Below are 14,967 nucleotides of genomic sequence, written 5' to 3'. Positions count from 1 at the left end.
TACTATAATGTTATTACAAAAAGGAAATGTTTGTTTGTTTGTTTTTGTTAAACTTTCAAAACTACTGAACCGATTTTATTAACTCTTTCAATATTAGAAGCTATTTTATCCAGAAGTAAATGGGCTTTTTAATTTTGGTAGGTATAGTAATCTTATGTCATCAATTTCCGTATGGCCAGTCTTTCAGAAAACTGCGGTATACTGTGTCTCATAGTAAAGTGGACCTTTGAAAAGTAGATCGAAACTGCAATGCTTCCTACATGATGGCGCTACAGTCGCTATAAGACTGATAAAATAGAGCACACATTATTTTGGCATCGGTGGAATGCCGTATTAGTCGTAAAGCGCTCAGGCCGCGATTGCCAGAGCGTCACAGGTGCAAATACTGTCGATCAAAAATCAATCAAACAATATTAATTTCCCTTTTCTTGAAGTAAAACTACTTTACGCGCGACTAGGGAGTAACTCGGATCTTTTTTCTGACGGAAGTAACGCTTACGTCAGACGTCTGTGTAGTTGCCGCTATTTAAAAATAATAATTTGGATTGATCGTAAGCCTATGTCATATACTCCACGTTTCTGGACTTATACGCCAACTAGTGGCAAATATCATAATCAATTCGGATTATTTTTTCCAATATTTTCAAACGGATCAATTGTGAATAGCAAAGTGAATAAAAATTCAAAAGTTAAAAAAAAAAAAATTAAAATTGCAAAGTTTTGAAAATCTCTAAATATACTTGTTTATTTATTTCTTTTGTAATAAATATATTATTAATAATTTTTTTGACATGTGCTGATCTAACCTTCAATTTTCTACTCTTAATAATTCTATTTAACAAATGAAAACATTTATAAAATGTGAAAGTGATATTATTGAATTTTAAATAGAATATAAAATGAACTAGTGAATATTAAATGAAATGGCGGAGTCTGAGGAAAATTTTACACTTTCATCAATAGTAAATAATAATAAAAGTTTTACTTCAATCGCGCTCACTTAAAGGATCACGCACACTTTTTTTAATTTTCTTATGTTAGACTCATTCACCATTTTCGAATAAATATGCAACTGTTATTTGCTTGGACCAGTATGTTAAAGAAATGCCATAGTATGCTTTTTAGCTTAGGCACTGCCGCTAAAACAGAAGGCTTTTGTGAAAAGAGCATGTGAACAAAATAAAAAGAGTGAGTCAAAATATGATCAATTTATGAAGTGTTTGGTAAAAAAGTTTTGGAAACACATCAGTAACTAATTTTGTACTGAATAATGTATCTATTTCAGAGCTGTTGTTACAATACAAAACAAACAAAAATTACGGTAATGCACACTTCCGTGCGTGATGCCAGTGATTGGCATACAATATATTGTCCGAAGGCAAGGTGTGTCAGTTTAACTGTGCGCGACCGAATAGGTAAATTCTGTTTTGACCATCAATCTTCCTGCGTCATGTCTCCATTCAGCTTCGTTTTATTAAGTGATCAAAACTGGGTCGGGAAAAGTGAAGCTTGTGATTAATCATCGAAGTCAAACCTACTAATTGCAATTATATTTGTTGATTATTGTTGGTAGATAAAAAATAGTCATCATATATTTCATCATGGAATGTATCAAGTAAGTGAGTGATCAAAACTGTATCAAGTAAATGATCAAAACTGCAGTACCATCTTATGATGATTAATCATTGAAATCAAGCTTAGGTACTAACTGCAGTGTTATTTATTTAGTGGTGTTAATTGATGAATAATCATCATAAATACATACAAAGGCGGCACATTGCGCAAGGAATTTCCGATACATTCCTATTCTGTTTGGATCAACAATTTTACAGCGTCATGACTCCGTTTAGCTTTGTTTTATTAAGTGATAAGAACTGGGTCGGAAAAAGTGAAGCTTGTGATTAATCATCGAAGTCAAGGCTTAGATACTCTTCTTCTTACCAATCATCTTCCCATTTATTTTGTTGTCGGGCTTCCTTGTATGCACATACGTACAGGTCTTTCTGAACTGGGTTGACACAGGCTAGATGTTTAAGTCTTTCATTTCCTTGCCGTTATTGGACCACCATGTGTGACCAGTGGCCTAACTCCTTCGAGGTTAAGAACTTTTTATCACTAAGAAGCCTTCACTTCTTCGCATTATATGGCCGTTCCATCAAAGTATTATTAGCGTATTTTGTTTAAATTTCTCTGGCACCAAATCCACTGAATAAACAGTCATCATAAATTTTATCGAGGAATGTATCTATCGTAATTGGATCGGGAAAAGTGAAGCTTGCTATGATTAACCATTCATGACAAGCTTAGGTACAAACTGTAATTATGTTTATTGATTTTTAAAGATTCCTGTATTAATTATCGTAAAAGATTAAAAGACATGTCAAAATTATATACGTTTTTTTAATTCTAAAAAAAGTATACCTAGTCGATTTTATTTCAATGTTATTGCTATCACTGAAAAATGTATGGCTCCTGTATCAGAAAATTGAAATTCCAAGCGTGGAAAAATAATAACGGCCATCTTTATTACGCTTTAATGCATAATAAGTGTTCATGTGTTCAAAATTATTTAGTAGAGATAAGACAATACATATTATTAATGTATGTCAAACATTTGTTGTCGAGTTTAGCTAAGCCAGGACAGCTGTCTTAAGTCATTCAATGAACTAAATTGCATAACAACAATTCGATTCTCGTGGGAAAGCAACTTTGATTGCTTTGTCATTCCGAACCACGCTAAATTAATTTATTAGATTTGACTTTGAATTGACTTGTATGTTATTATATAGTCTTCGCGGTGGTGAATTTATTATCTTCGGTTTCAGCTTAGGTTATATTTTAATTATTTATTTGGTTTGGTTGCCTTTCATTCTACGTGCTGCCATGGATTTACCGTTCCGTTACGATGCCATGTTAAACCTAATTAGAGATATGGATCACAGATTTAAAAACACACCGAAACCGTGTACACGGTTACATTGAAGCATCAAAAACCACTCCACTTTAGTAGTGTTTCTCGAATAGGCGGCTAGTTCATACTATTTAGCAATTGATATGAATTATTTTACCTCTAATATAAACATTTGCCATAAAACGGGAAAAGTTTGTTAGCTAGCAGCAAGTCCCAATTTTGAATTGTATGTACCAACCCAACGGCGGTATAAATATAATTTTAGGAAACATTTCATCCAAATTATCATAAAAAAAATAGAGATTAACAAAAAAACAAAAACGTTGTGCGTGGTTTTTACTTATACACTGTATGCCATAATGGCTGAATGAGGGTTCTGTTCTGTGGAATGGGCTTAAAATAATTGCTATACCGCTTGTTAGCGGTTAATAGCAATTATTTTTAATCCCATTTTTCATTTATAATAAAGCATTGCCAGTATGGAAACTACGAAAAAACGTTCCAAACAGCACACTCAGATAGATGCAACCACCAATGCCCCAAAGCTATTATCGTAGCATTTTAGTCGGGGGCACTAGCTTGCATTCAAGGGCTAAGTTGTAGTGAAATTAAAAAAAAAAAACAAAACGATCGTCTTATTTTATACTATCGATGGTTATAGTGTTCTGTAAAAATCAATGCATCCAAAAGTAATTTTGCGCGGGAAAAAAACCGTGAATGGCTAATGTTATGCAAGATTCCCGGTCGGAATTGGAACACATGTTGTGCTTTATCATTGGAGCGAGGAGAGCAGTGAAGCGGTCAAAGGGCGGAACTATGGCCGCCAGATCAACGTGATGCGTAGGCGCACCTTTCACATTTTGTTGTGTAAATTCTAATGGATGTGTAACAACTATTATGGATTTCCTATTGAGCTAGTTATAACGAGACATCAAGAAAATACCTAGCGAATATAATACCTATAATATTGAGTTGTGGTTTGTTCACAATAAATTATAAAATTTATTTTTATTTACCAACCCATTTTTAATTAATCGTTCAACACTTATTTAAAATTAAAACATATTATTAATAAACTTAAAGCGACAATTAATTATGTTAATTTTAATAGGTACAATTAATAATTGGCCCGGGAGTAACTTATAAACTAAAATTAAGTTTTCGCATCGGTGCACGCAAGACCAATATTTGGCAAACGGGTTTCTAAGGTATTTCCTATGAAAGTCAGACGCTGGATTAAAAACCTTCCCAACTGGAGGTCTTGCCCGTAATCAACACGCTGGGCTGACGAGTTGGTGATCGCAGTATATGGTAAGTAGAAGGTAGTATCACTGAAGACGCTGCTACCGAATCTGTGCTCTATTCCCTTAGTCACCTCGTAAGACTCCCAAGCTAAGAGGAGGAGTGGTGGTAAATGTATTCTGATCTGCCATCACCACAGACACATATCATATTTTTTTTTCCATATAAATAAAAAATAATGCATTAAATTAATGATAGCGTGCGCGTCTTATAAATAAAATGTCAAATAATAGGTTTTAAAATGATGATGCTGAAAAATTTATTCGTTTGCTTGTTTGAACCGAACGAACGGTCGCTTACTATGGGGCTCATAAGAAGGCTCAGAGTCACTTAGCGGGCGATGGAAGAGTTATGCTAGTAGTATGTCTGCATGATCAAATCAAAAATGAGAAGATCCGTAGAAGAACTAGAGTTACCGACATAGATCAGCGAGTCAAAGCTGAAGTGGCAATGGGCGGGGAACGGATGGACGTTGTTGTCCCAAGGCGAACGAATGGCGACCCCGCACCTAAAAAACGCAGCGTTGGTCGCCCCAAATTAGGTGGACGTAACATACGGCCTAGGAACATGGATTTTGGAACTCCCTACATAAGACTGCTACTATGTGATATGTCCAGCAGTGGATGTCAATCGGTAGAAGGGATGTTTATGATTGAAAAATTCAATATTTTCAAAAAATTCAATTTAATTCAATTCAATTCTATTTACTACAAGCGACATATACATAACGCAACTTGCCATATTTGCACCTACTGACCTATTTTGACCAATTATATGTTCAGAGTTCAAAGCATAACAGCTAAATCTGCAAGCTTATCCATTGAATCCAAATTAATTAATTAACCGATTCAATTCAATTGAAATTTAATCACGATGAAATTATCGTCGACGATATCAATAATATAAACATAACAATATTGTTAATCCAAATAGGAAATAAAACAATACCTGAAACCAGTTAAAACCTCGCATTCGGATTAAATAAAACGCAACAAAGTGAAGGTTCATCGACCCAATATAAATAAATAGCACTATTAGCAGGGTGGTCCCCCGCCCGTGTTTTGTAGGATTTTCAGGACTGTCAGTCCTGAAAATCAAACGACGATTATCATTGACGTTATTTGGAAATGCTTACCATCATTGACTACTCAGTAATAACAGTGAACGAGCTACTCGTAGGTATATTTTTCTATCATCTACTTAGTTTACTTGTAATTTTTAATATCTAGCTAACTCATAACAATGCTTTATGACAAACGATAGTGCTGCCGACCCTCTGTCCTTTTTATCCCCTTAACGACCGACCGCATATGAATAGACTATTGACCTATAACGCTGCTCTATTGCGGATTGGCGGTCTTTACCGATTGTTATCACATGTTAGTGATAATAACTGGTAAATAACATGCACTCCCTAACGAGGTACAGTGGTAGAAACCGACAATAGTGATTTTTTCCATAATAACCCAGTGAGCTTATAAATAACAGTAACATATTAAATCACCTTAAAACATATTAAATAAATAATAGTAACATATTAAATCAACAACTAACCTAACCCAACAAAAAATGTTGATCTGGTCCGGGTATCGAACGCAGGCCCTCGGGATCAGTAATAAAAAATGATAGCCACTAGACCTACAGGGAAGTTAATCTAGTGTAGTTGTAGGCTAATTTTATAAAGTTAGTGTAATTAACTCACCCACAACTAACAGAAGTTTTATTGAACTAAGTAACTAGATATAACTAGCTAACTAGCTCGATACTGTATGGGAACAGCGGCGCGTCCCATACAAGCGGTTAGCAATTAATTAATTAACCCCAAACGGGTTCGAAACTATTCGAACATACTCTGACGGAAATTCACGTTAGTTCTGCCGATATGATAAATGCCAAACCGAGGCGTTCACCTTGCATCCAAAACGGCGTAACAATTTTGCATCCCACTTGTGAACAATCACAGTTATTTTTCAACTAAACGTTTGTTACGATTGGTCGTATTTACGCGCCATCGCTGACGCCGCGCAGTTGATTTCATAATAATTGGTCTTGGCATAAATAAATAAAAAAAAAACATGCGGTGCCGTGTAGAAGTGAAGTGAAAACTAAATCTATATATACCGGGAATACTTATAGCTCATAGAAAGCGTTCGGTGACGATGACGCGAGAGATGATTTTTGTTCATCCAAGTGATCAACGCGCCTATAGAAATTTTCACTTCAAAAACTTGAAGATACTTAAACAATAAATTAAAAATATAAAACTACTTGGAGTCATGAAATGATGTTATTTTTTGTAAATTAATTTTACTCTTCAAAAGCACTTTCCGTAACTTTAGTTAACTAAAATAGGTTTGTATTCTATTTTTAATGTCGGGATGCAAAGCTTGATATCCTGCTTCCGTGAAAGTGCAGATGGTAACCAATCCATTACGCAATACCACGTTTGGGATCAATGAATGTAACGTTTAAATTTAGCTAATAAATATTTCCAAACACGCGTGTTTTATTTGCCATCACTGAAACTAAAAATGGTACGATGGAATTTACGTGAGCATATAGCGTGATGTTACATTTATATTTGCATGAAAATTTTATAATAAGTATAATAGTATAATAGATATATGTAATAAGTATAATAGATATTCATGAATGTTTCTAGATATTCATATGAACCCAATAACGGCCCACTACAGGGCTCCGGTCCCCTGCAATCAGAAGGGTTTAGGCCTTAGTAACCACACTGCGCGCTGGCCCACTACGGATTGGTGGACTCGACAGGCCATTGAGAACATTATGGAGAACTCTCAGGCAGGTTTCCTCACGATATTTTCCTTTACCGCTGAAGCAAGTGATAGGTTAAAACGCACATAACTAACAAAAGTGAGACTTAAGTTCTCACCACTAAGCTAATTACTAACTAGGACAGATATACAGTTAACAGTGCTCTTGGAGGCACTCAGTTAACAAAACCTATTTCCAGACTCTAAGCTGGCAACTGTATTGTTGTTTCTGAAGTGTAGTTGTTGAGTAGTTTCTGAAACCAAAAATCGAATAGCTTCCTCTAAAATTTTAAACCGCCCCTCGAACGAATCCAGGGCCTCGTAATCCGTATTAAAACAACTAACCACTTAACAAGGGGCAGTTTCCGTCCTACTTGGATAGTATGACAGAATAATATGTATATCGTTAGTGACTCGCCCTTCAAGGGGCTTATATAAAAACTTATCTCTCTTTCAATACGTCAAGGCCGCTGTCGGGTCTTTTTATCATATTTTTTGCAAATCAAAGGGCGGGTTGGATATAGTAGTAAACTTGCATACTCAGCAAGGATATTTTAAGTTCTCGGGTTCCGAAGATCGTAATAGTATTCAAATAAATCTCCATTTTTGCCTATAAAGGATTCCGTATATAAATAGTTAAAAAATGGTCAATAGGTTGCAATTTAGCGTTGTAGCGAACTCAATCTGCGATTAAAAATTGTTACCAAATAAGAATTTTCGCGATTCTCCGTGGCTAGATGTAGTTTGTTGGTTATTAAAAGACTAAAACTTAACTACATTAATATATTTTAAGAACTTTAATATACCTAGGTTGTTTGTTAATTTACCTATGTACCTAGGTTATTATTAATTCATACAAATTTGAACATTTTATTTAACAAAACAACTCGGTTGTATCTGTTATATCAAGTCAGTTGTGTCGTCATAAAGCTAAGACAAAGCGAATGACGAAAAACGAACGAATAGATTAACCAAAAATTATTGAACATAATTCCTTCAGTTCTATAGTCTTAAAACCAAGTTTCATTCAGATCGGTTTTAAAATACTGTATGTAGAAGGAGGCACCTGCAAACTGACAGAGGAGGGAAAATTTTGCCAGACTTGAAGCAAAGACGCTTCGCTCGCTCGTTTAATTAGTTAAGTTGCCTTGCGGAAGTCCATGCTGTATGTACAACGACCATGGTAGCAAATTAATAATTGTCTTAAATATTTCAGCGGATTTCAAATCGTCGAATAATCTTTAGCCGAGGAATAAATTTAATAATTTCAGCATGTAAGTGTGATTATAATGACATCCTCATAGGTTATTGACGATGTAACTTTGAAGTAGCGTTGATAGCAATACAATATTTATTTGTTGGTTTTTTTGAAAAACATTGAAATCAACTATAGAATTATAATATCAACTTACGATATTTTCTTAATCTGAATTAAATAGAAAATCAACATACTTTTTAAACTCACACTACGGAGAAACCTAGACCTAGATGTTGGAAACATAATCTTTCAGCAACCGTATCGTATAAAAGTGGTAGAGTATGACTGCTATGAAGCTGTGACCAACCAACTGTAATGCGACTATAGCAAATTAACGGAAATGGGTCTTGACTAAGTACGCGTAGGTGTAGGTAGTTATAGATTTTTAAAACGGTGAAATATTACAAATCGTTCAGAGGATTCTTATAGTCCGGTCAATTTAAAAAAAAATAGTTCACATAACAAAAGTTCCCAGAGAGCTAAATATTGGAGCTCGAGCTTACAAATAAAGTTTTCAAAATCCGCATCGATCCTATGTGTGCCACAAATGTTATTATTATTATATAATGTGACTCTTAGAATCGCGATATCTTAGGAATGATAACTCTTAGAAAAATATCATGAAGACTATTTTCAGATCTACAACTTTGTATTGAGTTTTTGTTTGATAAAACTTACTGTTTTCAAGAAAAACTAAAATTTTGACCTTTGACCTAGAAAACCTTTTGTAGCACACGTAGGATCGATGGGGTTTTTAAAACTTTATTTGTAATGGTAAACCCCAACTGTCCACCAATATTTGGCTCTCCGGGAATTTTTGTTATTTTAAATGTCTATATTGACCGGACTATAAAGGGTATTTTTTACCGTTGGAAAGTGTTATTATTTTCTCAAGAAGCCATTTCATGTGCATAATAATCTATATACATATCTTGTTTCCTTAAAATTACTGCGTAGATACTTGACTTACTTTTTGTTTTGCTCTCAGTTTCTTTTGGAGTTAGTTTCTTAGTTTTCGAGTTTCGTTTTATGTTGCATGTAAGCCGCTCGATAGCTTTAAGAATCTTTTTGCTGACTTTATTAATGGTCCTCCGCTTTGGGTCGACGTATTTTGTTCGAACGTCACCACCTACGGTCTTTTCACACCCAGAACTAACACTGTCATCTGATTCAGTTGCTGATGATTCCGATTGCGGGTGAAAAATATACGGACTACTCGTGAAGCAGGGTGAGTTCATTTTTAATATCAAAACCGAGCCAAAACTTAAATCTTTAGCCTATAAGTTTCACTGTACACGTATTTTATTCAAACATCTTAGCCAACCATGTTTTTAAATTGAAAGAAAATCAAATGAAGTGACTTGACCATGTTTAGAATTGAGGTTTTTCACAAATATAAAGTATTTTTGAATAAAGAAAAATTTCCAACTTCGCGCTAGGCTAAAGGAACGACTATTCGGAACGAGGTCTAAAGAACGTTGAGCAATGCCGTCGGTGGAACTACTTCAAGATTTGGGGTCGTTTCCAGGTCGCCTTCGGAGCGTGACACCACACCCATCGGCCAGCCCAAGACCTTGCCTTGTCTTGCTTTATTTAGAGCAGTTGATCTGATAAATCATTGATAAATGCCTATTGTATCATAGTCGCTACTGATTCAATTTATGTGATGTACGAGTATATTCTTGTTAAGATAATTCCATCCACTTTGTATTCTTTCCAGGCGTTTCTTCTTCTTTCCGAAAATTTTTTTTTAAATTAAATTGCTGTAGATTCTTTATCAGCATTCATTTCTCTTGGAACCTAACTTGTTATTTATGCAAATATTAATATTGTATTATTTAGAATAATAAATTCAAAACAAAAATATAAATAACGATGAAATACAATTTAACACGAATGTATTAGGAATTTGTTTCGATTGGTTGGATTCCACCCATCATACTTACGCCGTGTTTGAAAATCTGCCAAAATGATTGGGAGATCGGATAAAGGTAAATTGCTTAAAATAATGGAGCAATTGAAATTTTATCTCTTTTATTATTATTATTATTAAACTCTTTATTTGTATACCACAACATTAACATATTTAAAATATAACAAAAACAGAAACATCGAAAGAAGTAGTAATACAAAAGGCGGCCTTATTGCTTAATAGCGATCTCTGCCAGGCAACCTTAGAATTAGGAAAAAAAAGAAGAGGAGAATAGACTGCTGGTGGTACAAATATTAAGATACATACATGCAAATAACTACATGCTAATACATAAACTAGTGTGCACAAATAGATAAAAAGTAAATAATATAATAAATAAATAAATATAAAAATAAACTAATATATATAATAACAACACTTACATAATTAAATACTTTAACATACAATAAATGAGTAAGTATATACATACTATTAAAAGTCGTTAACAATATAATGGGCCTTAACTGCTCTTTTAAATATCGCCAGTGATTTGGATCGTCGTATGCTCAATGGAAGCGCATTTCACAATTCCACAGCTCGTACTCTAAACGAACGCTTATAAAATTTTGTCCTATGATAAGGCATACACAGCGTCAGCGCACGGCACGATCTTAAACCAGATTGCTCACCAAGAAAAGTGAACTTCTCTTTTAAATACGAGGGAGTATTTAGATGAAATAACACACAGTACAGAAGAGAAAGTACATGCATATCCCGGCGACGACGAATAGGAAGCCACTTGAGTTTTTGTCGAAATTCGGAAACATGGTCATATTCTTTTAAATCTTTGCTGATGTAAACAATACTTGAAGGGCGATGAAGGAATCCTTAATTAAAAAAAAATAAAATTAGCAAACTTGGATAAGAAAATAATTTCTTTAAAAAGTTATGTTCTGAATATTTTGAACAAGAGAGGTTTTGTACTAAGTAACCGAATTCAGAAATGGACTAGATTCTGTGTTTGATCCAAACGGATGTAAATAATATGCATCACTTTTCACGCATGACTTTTTCGGTTAGAACATAGAACTTATACTATAAAAAGATAAGATTATATCCACTTTTGAACATTGTGAAAAATTCAAAAACGACTTAAACAACTCTTCTGCTTTTAGAAAGTTACATTATAAACAAGTAACATGGACTATATTTTATTTTCGTATAAATAGAAAATCAGCGTGAAAGAATGATATTTGTAAAGCAAGGTATAAAGAAAAATGCTAGAGAGCCGCTTTATCAGTGTACGCTGACCAAATGGACCGTGATGCGAAAGTACCAAAATACTATGCACTACAAACATATTTTTGTTTAGGAGATTTAAAACGAAGATGTGCTTTGACACATACTTTAGAAAATAATTAAAATTTGAAATTCTGGGTTGAATTTACGTCTATAAAGTTATGTAAGTAAGTAACATGTCTCATAGTCCCATAGTAAGCACGGGTGAAATCACGAGAAATAGCTAGTATTCTATAAAATAGATATAAATAACTAAATTAAACAATATTGTTTTTTAATTGAAAGTTGATAGCATCTGAATGATTCCAATTATAGATGTAAAACGATTCCAATGAACATTTGATAAGATAAAGATGCATGAAAGGATGGTTTAATTAATAAAATAATTATCGAAATCAAATAATTTGTTTGAGGGCATATATTTTGATCATTTACTTTTTAAACCATCCAAAAAAATATTAGTTTTAGAGATTTTTAAAGAGGTGTCATGGTTCATGGTTTTGATTTATTCAATAAAACTGCGAACTTGATGGCTTCAAATTAAATACTTTACATGGGTAGCATGATTTTGCGATTTGTGTATATCGCCATACCAACAGCCAGCGTAGTGAATGCCAACGGCCGGTCTGATCCCGAGTTTTTTTCCTAAGTCTATTTTTTGGGCGTTTCATTGGCTAGCAGTGTGCTTTAGACTTTTAATGGGAACTAAAAGCAAAAATATTTTTTTTTTTGTTTTTATAATGGTTTTTTGTTTTTAAGTTTACTTCGATGTGCCTAATAAATGTTTATTTGATTTATTCTAATGTAAATTAAATAAAAATCCAAAATTACTTACCTACATTATATTCTTCTCGCGCTGACGATGAACGATGATATTCTTGTTTAGATCTTCCAAGTTCTATTTTATTTCTATAAAACTCGTCATTTTCTATCGTAGTTGGAGTCAGATTTTCTTTTATAACACAATCATGTGATAGCGATCGGTTTTGTTTATGTTTGTATCTCGAAAGTTCGTCTGAGGATTTTAATATACCATTTTTGTGATTATGGTTATTTTCATTAGATCCATTAAGAATAATTTTTTTCGTTGTTTTAATTTCTTCAACTTCACAGATTTTCTTCTCCGTTATCGTCGAATTTTTAGTAATTTTTTCATTAGATTGAAAATCTCCATCACTTTTCGAATAAAACAATGATTTTCCACCCATAGCTGATGTACTGTTTAAATTATCGTTGGATTGTTCAAATTGGTGAAAGTCTGTATTTCTACAGGACTGAAAAGGATTCCTATCATTGTTTGTAATATCGTCAATGATTCTAAATCCTGAAGATTTACTTTGACTATTAGAAATTGTATTATATTTATCATTTGATGAATACTTTGGCGATATATGTGAATTCTTTGTTTGTGAATCGTCAAACATATTCGGTATGCTATTAGTACCAGAGTCAAATTTTCGTGAGAAAAATGACGATAATTTTAAATCGTGATCATTATTATTATCCGAATAGGTATCTGATCTGTTTACGGATCTACTATGCACTGGAGAGTTTGAAACTTTTCCATTTGGAATAGGAAGTTTGGAAGTACTATAATTCGATGGTAATGTTGAATAAAACGGATTTGTGGGATGAAATTTTGGTACTTCTTCTGATGATGCAACCGATTTTACAAGAGGTACGGAGTTAAAACTTGACTGAGGGGAGTGGAGTGATTTGTTCGGGGATTGCAAAAGTTTGTTCAGCGACAATTGTTGTGGTTTTATTGTTGCGTAAACAGGCGCTTGTGGCGTTGCTCTTCCGTTATTTATTTCAGATATCAGTTGCGAAGGCCCTGAAACAGAATAAAACTATGTATAATGCAAACATGGAAGTTTATGGTAATTTATGAAACGTAAAAGGGACTTACACTCAACTTTTTTTTTAAATAATCATTTTATATCCTTATCAGAGTTCTATAATATTTCTTTCTTCGTTCAAACTAAGCAGTATGATTTTTATTTGATGAATTACTGAGCTTACGATCAACTAAAACTGCGTATTATGAATCGTACTGTCATAGTCACAGACGATAAGACATTATACTTCATTTTTAATATCTATACTTATAATAAAACTGTAACTGGAAGATTTCAGTACATTTAATATATTTTGAAAATTTTGATCGGGGATGCTTTATAATTGCTACTGAGTCCAAAACAGATTTTTATTTAACTTTTGTCTTTCTGTCTGTCTGTCTGTCCAGGCATAACGTGAAAACTTCTGAACGGATTTATATACAAATTGGTACAGTGATAGCTGATATTTTGGGTCAACATATAGGCTACTTTTTATCCCGCTAAACAAAAAGTTTTTGTTTCCTCCGGGAAATGGGATGAAAGTTTTGATCAATTTCACATCATAGCTCCGTTAAATTTTAACCGATTTTAATATATATATTTTTTTTATTTGAAAGTGTATACTAACAAGCAATTATTGTCTAATTTTAATGAAGATCTGATAAATATTGTCGGAGATAAAGGACAAAACTCTTAACAGATACTAGTAATTCGCAAGGCATATGGTACAACGATCGAATGCATGTGTACCATCCTACTGATATTATAAATGCGAAAGTTTGTGAGGATGGATGTATAAATGGATGGATCTAAGTATGGATGGATGGTTTTACTGTATATTTTACTATGGTTTTCTGTAAATTGGCTGAAATATAACGATGTTTTCTAAAGATGTCATATCGACTTAGAGTTTTTCTGGCGTACGCCGCGAAAATGATGATACATAAATATAATGTACTACATGTTTAAAGTAATCATGATTTTCTACAAAAAAATCCGCGAGGCTATATGTCTAACTTTATGGTTAAGTATCAATAACTACTTTTTTTATAATTTTTCTATCATGATATTAATCCTTATCCAAACAAATAGTTTTACAAATATTAATTTTGATTATTTACCTCCAAATCCTTTTTAAATTATTCAAATTGAACCTATCGCTTAGAAGTTGCGACGGGTACAGAAACGCAAAAAGCGAGAAAAATGCAGCGGGCCGCCGCGCCCGGCCGCGCATAACATAGTTTGGAAATAAAACTGGACCTGGTAGGTAACGCTGCAATTCGTTTCTAGGTTTTTTAAAGATATTAAAACCTCTAACAACAGATTCGGTGCAGACGAAGTTGCGTGGGTCAGCTAGATAATAAATAAAATTAGAAGTTCAAGTCCAAATAAAGTAATTTATTAATAATGTTAATAAATTAGATCTTAGTAAGTTATAAATGTTTTTAATGTTAGAGAGGTACATTATGTACTGCCTCTGAGACTTATCTGTAAAACCGAAAACCTTATAGTTTTTGTGTACACCACTGCCATAGTTTTTACTGAAAGAAATCAGATACAGCCCTAACATACCATTCAAAATTAAAATCATGAGACATTTATTAGATATGCGTCGGTCTTTTATCTACAATAGGGTTTTCATAAGTTAGCACTTCGTGTGTTTT

The 14,967-nt window shown here is 33.4% G+C and overlaps 1 protein-coding gene across 1 annotated transcript in view; it reads right to left on the bottom strand.

The window, feature by feature from the left end:
* The window catches only part of LOC120626258 (PDZ and LIM domain protein 3-like), a 93,561-nt gene that overhangs the window by 7,118 nt on the left and 71,476 nt on the right, over positions 1-14,967 (bottom strand). Inside the window, exon 5 of the mRNA XM_039893692.1 lies at positions 12,305-13,299. Within this exon, the coding sequence (XP_039749626.1) occupies positions 12,305-13,299 (995 nt within the window). The remainder of the gene's footprint in view (positions 1-12,304; positions 13,300-14,967) is intronic.

This window comes from Pararge aegeria, chromosome 9 (assembly GCF_905163445.1).
Source record: "Pararge aegeria chromosome 9, ilParAegt1.1, whole genome shotgun sequence".
Lineage (NCBI taxonomy): Eukaryota > Metazoa > Arthropoda > Insecta > Lepidoptera > Nymphalidae > Pararge > Pararge aegeria.
This window is presented reverse-complemented; position numbering and strand designations above follow the sequence as displayed.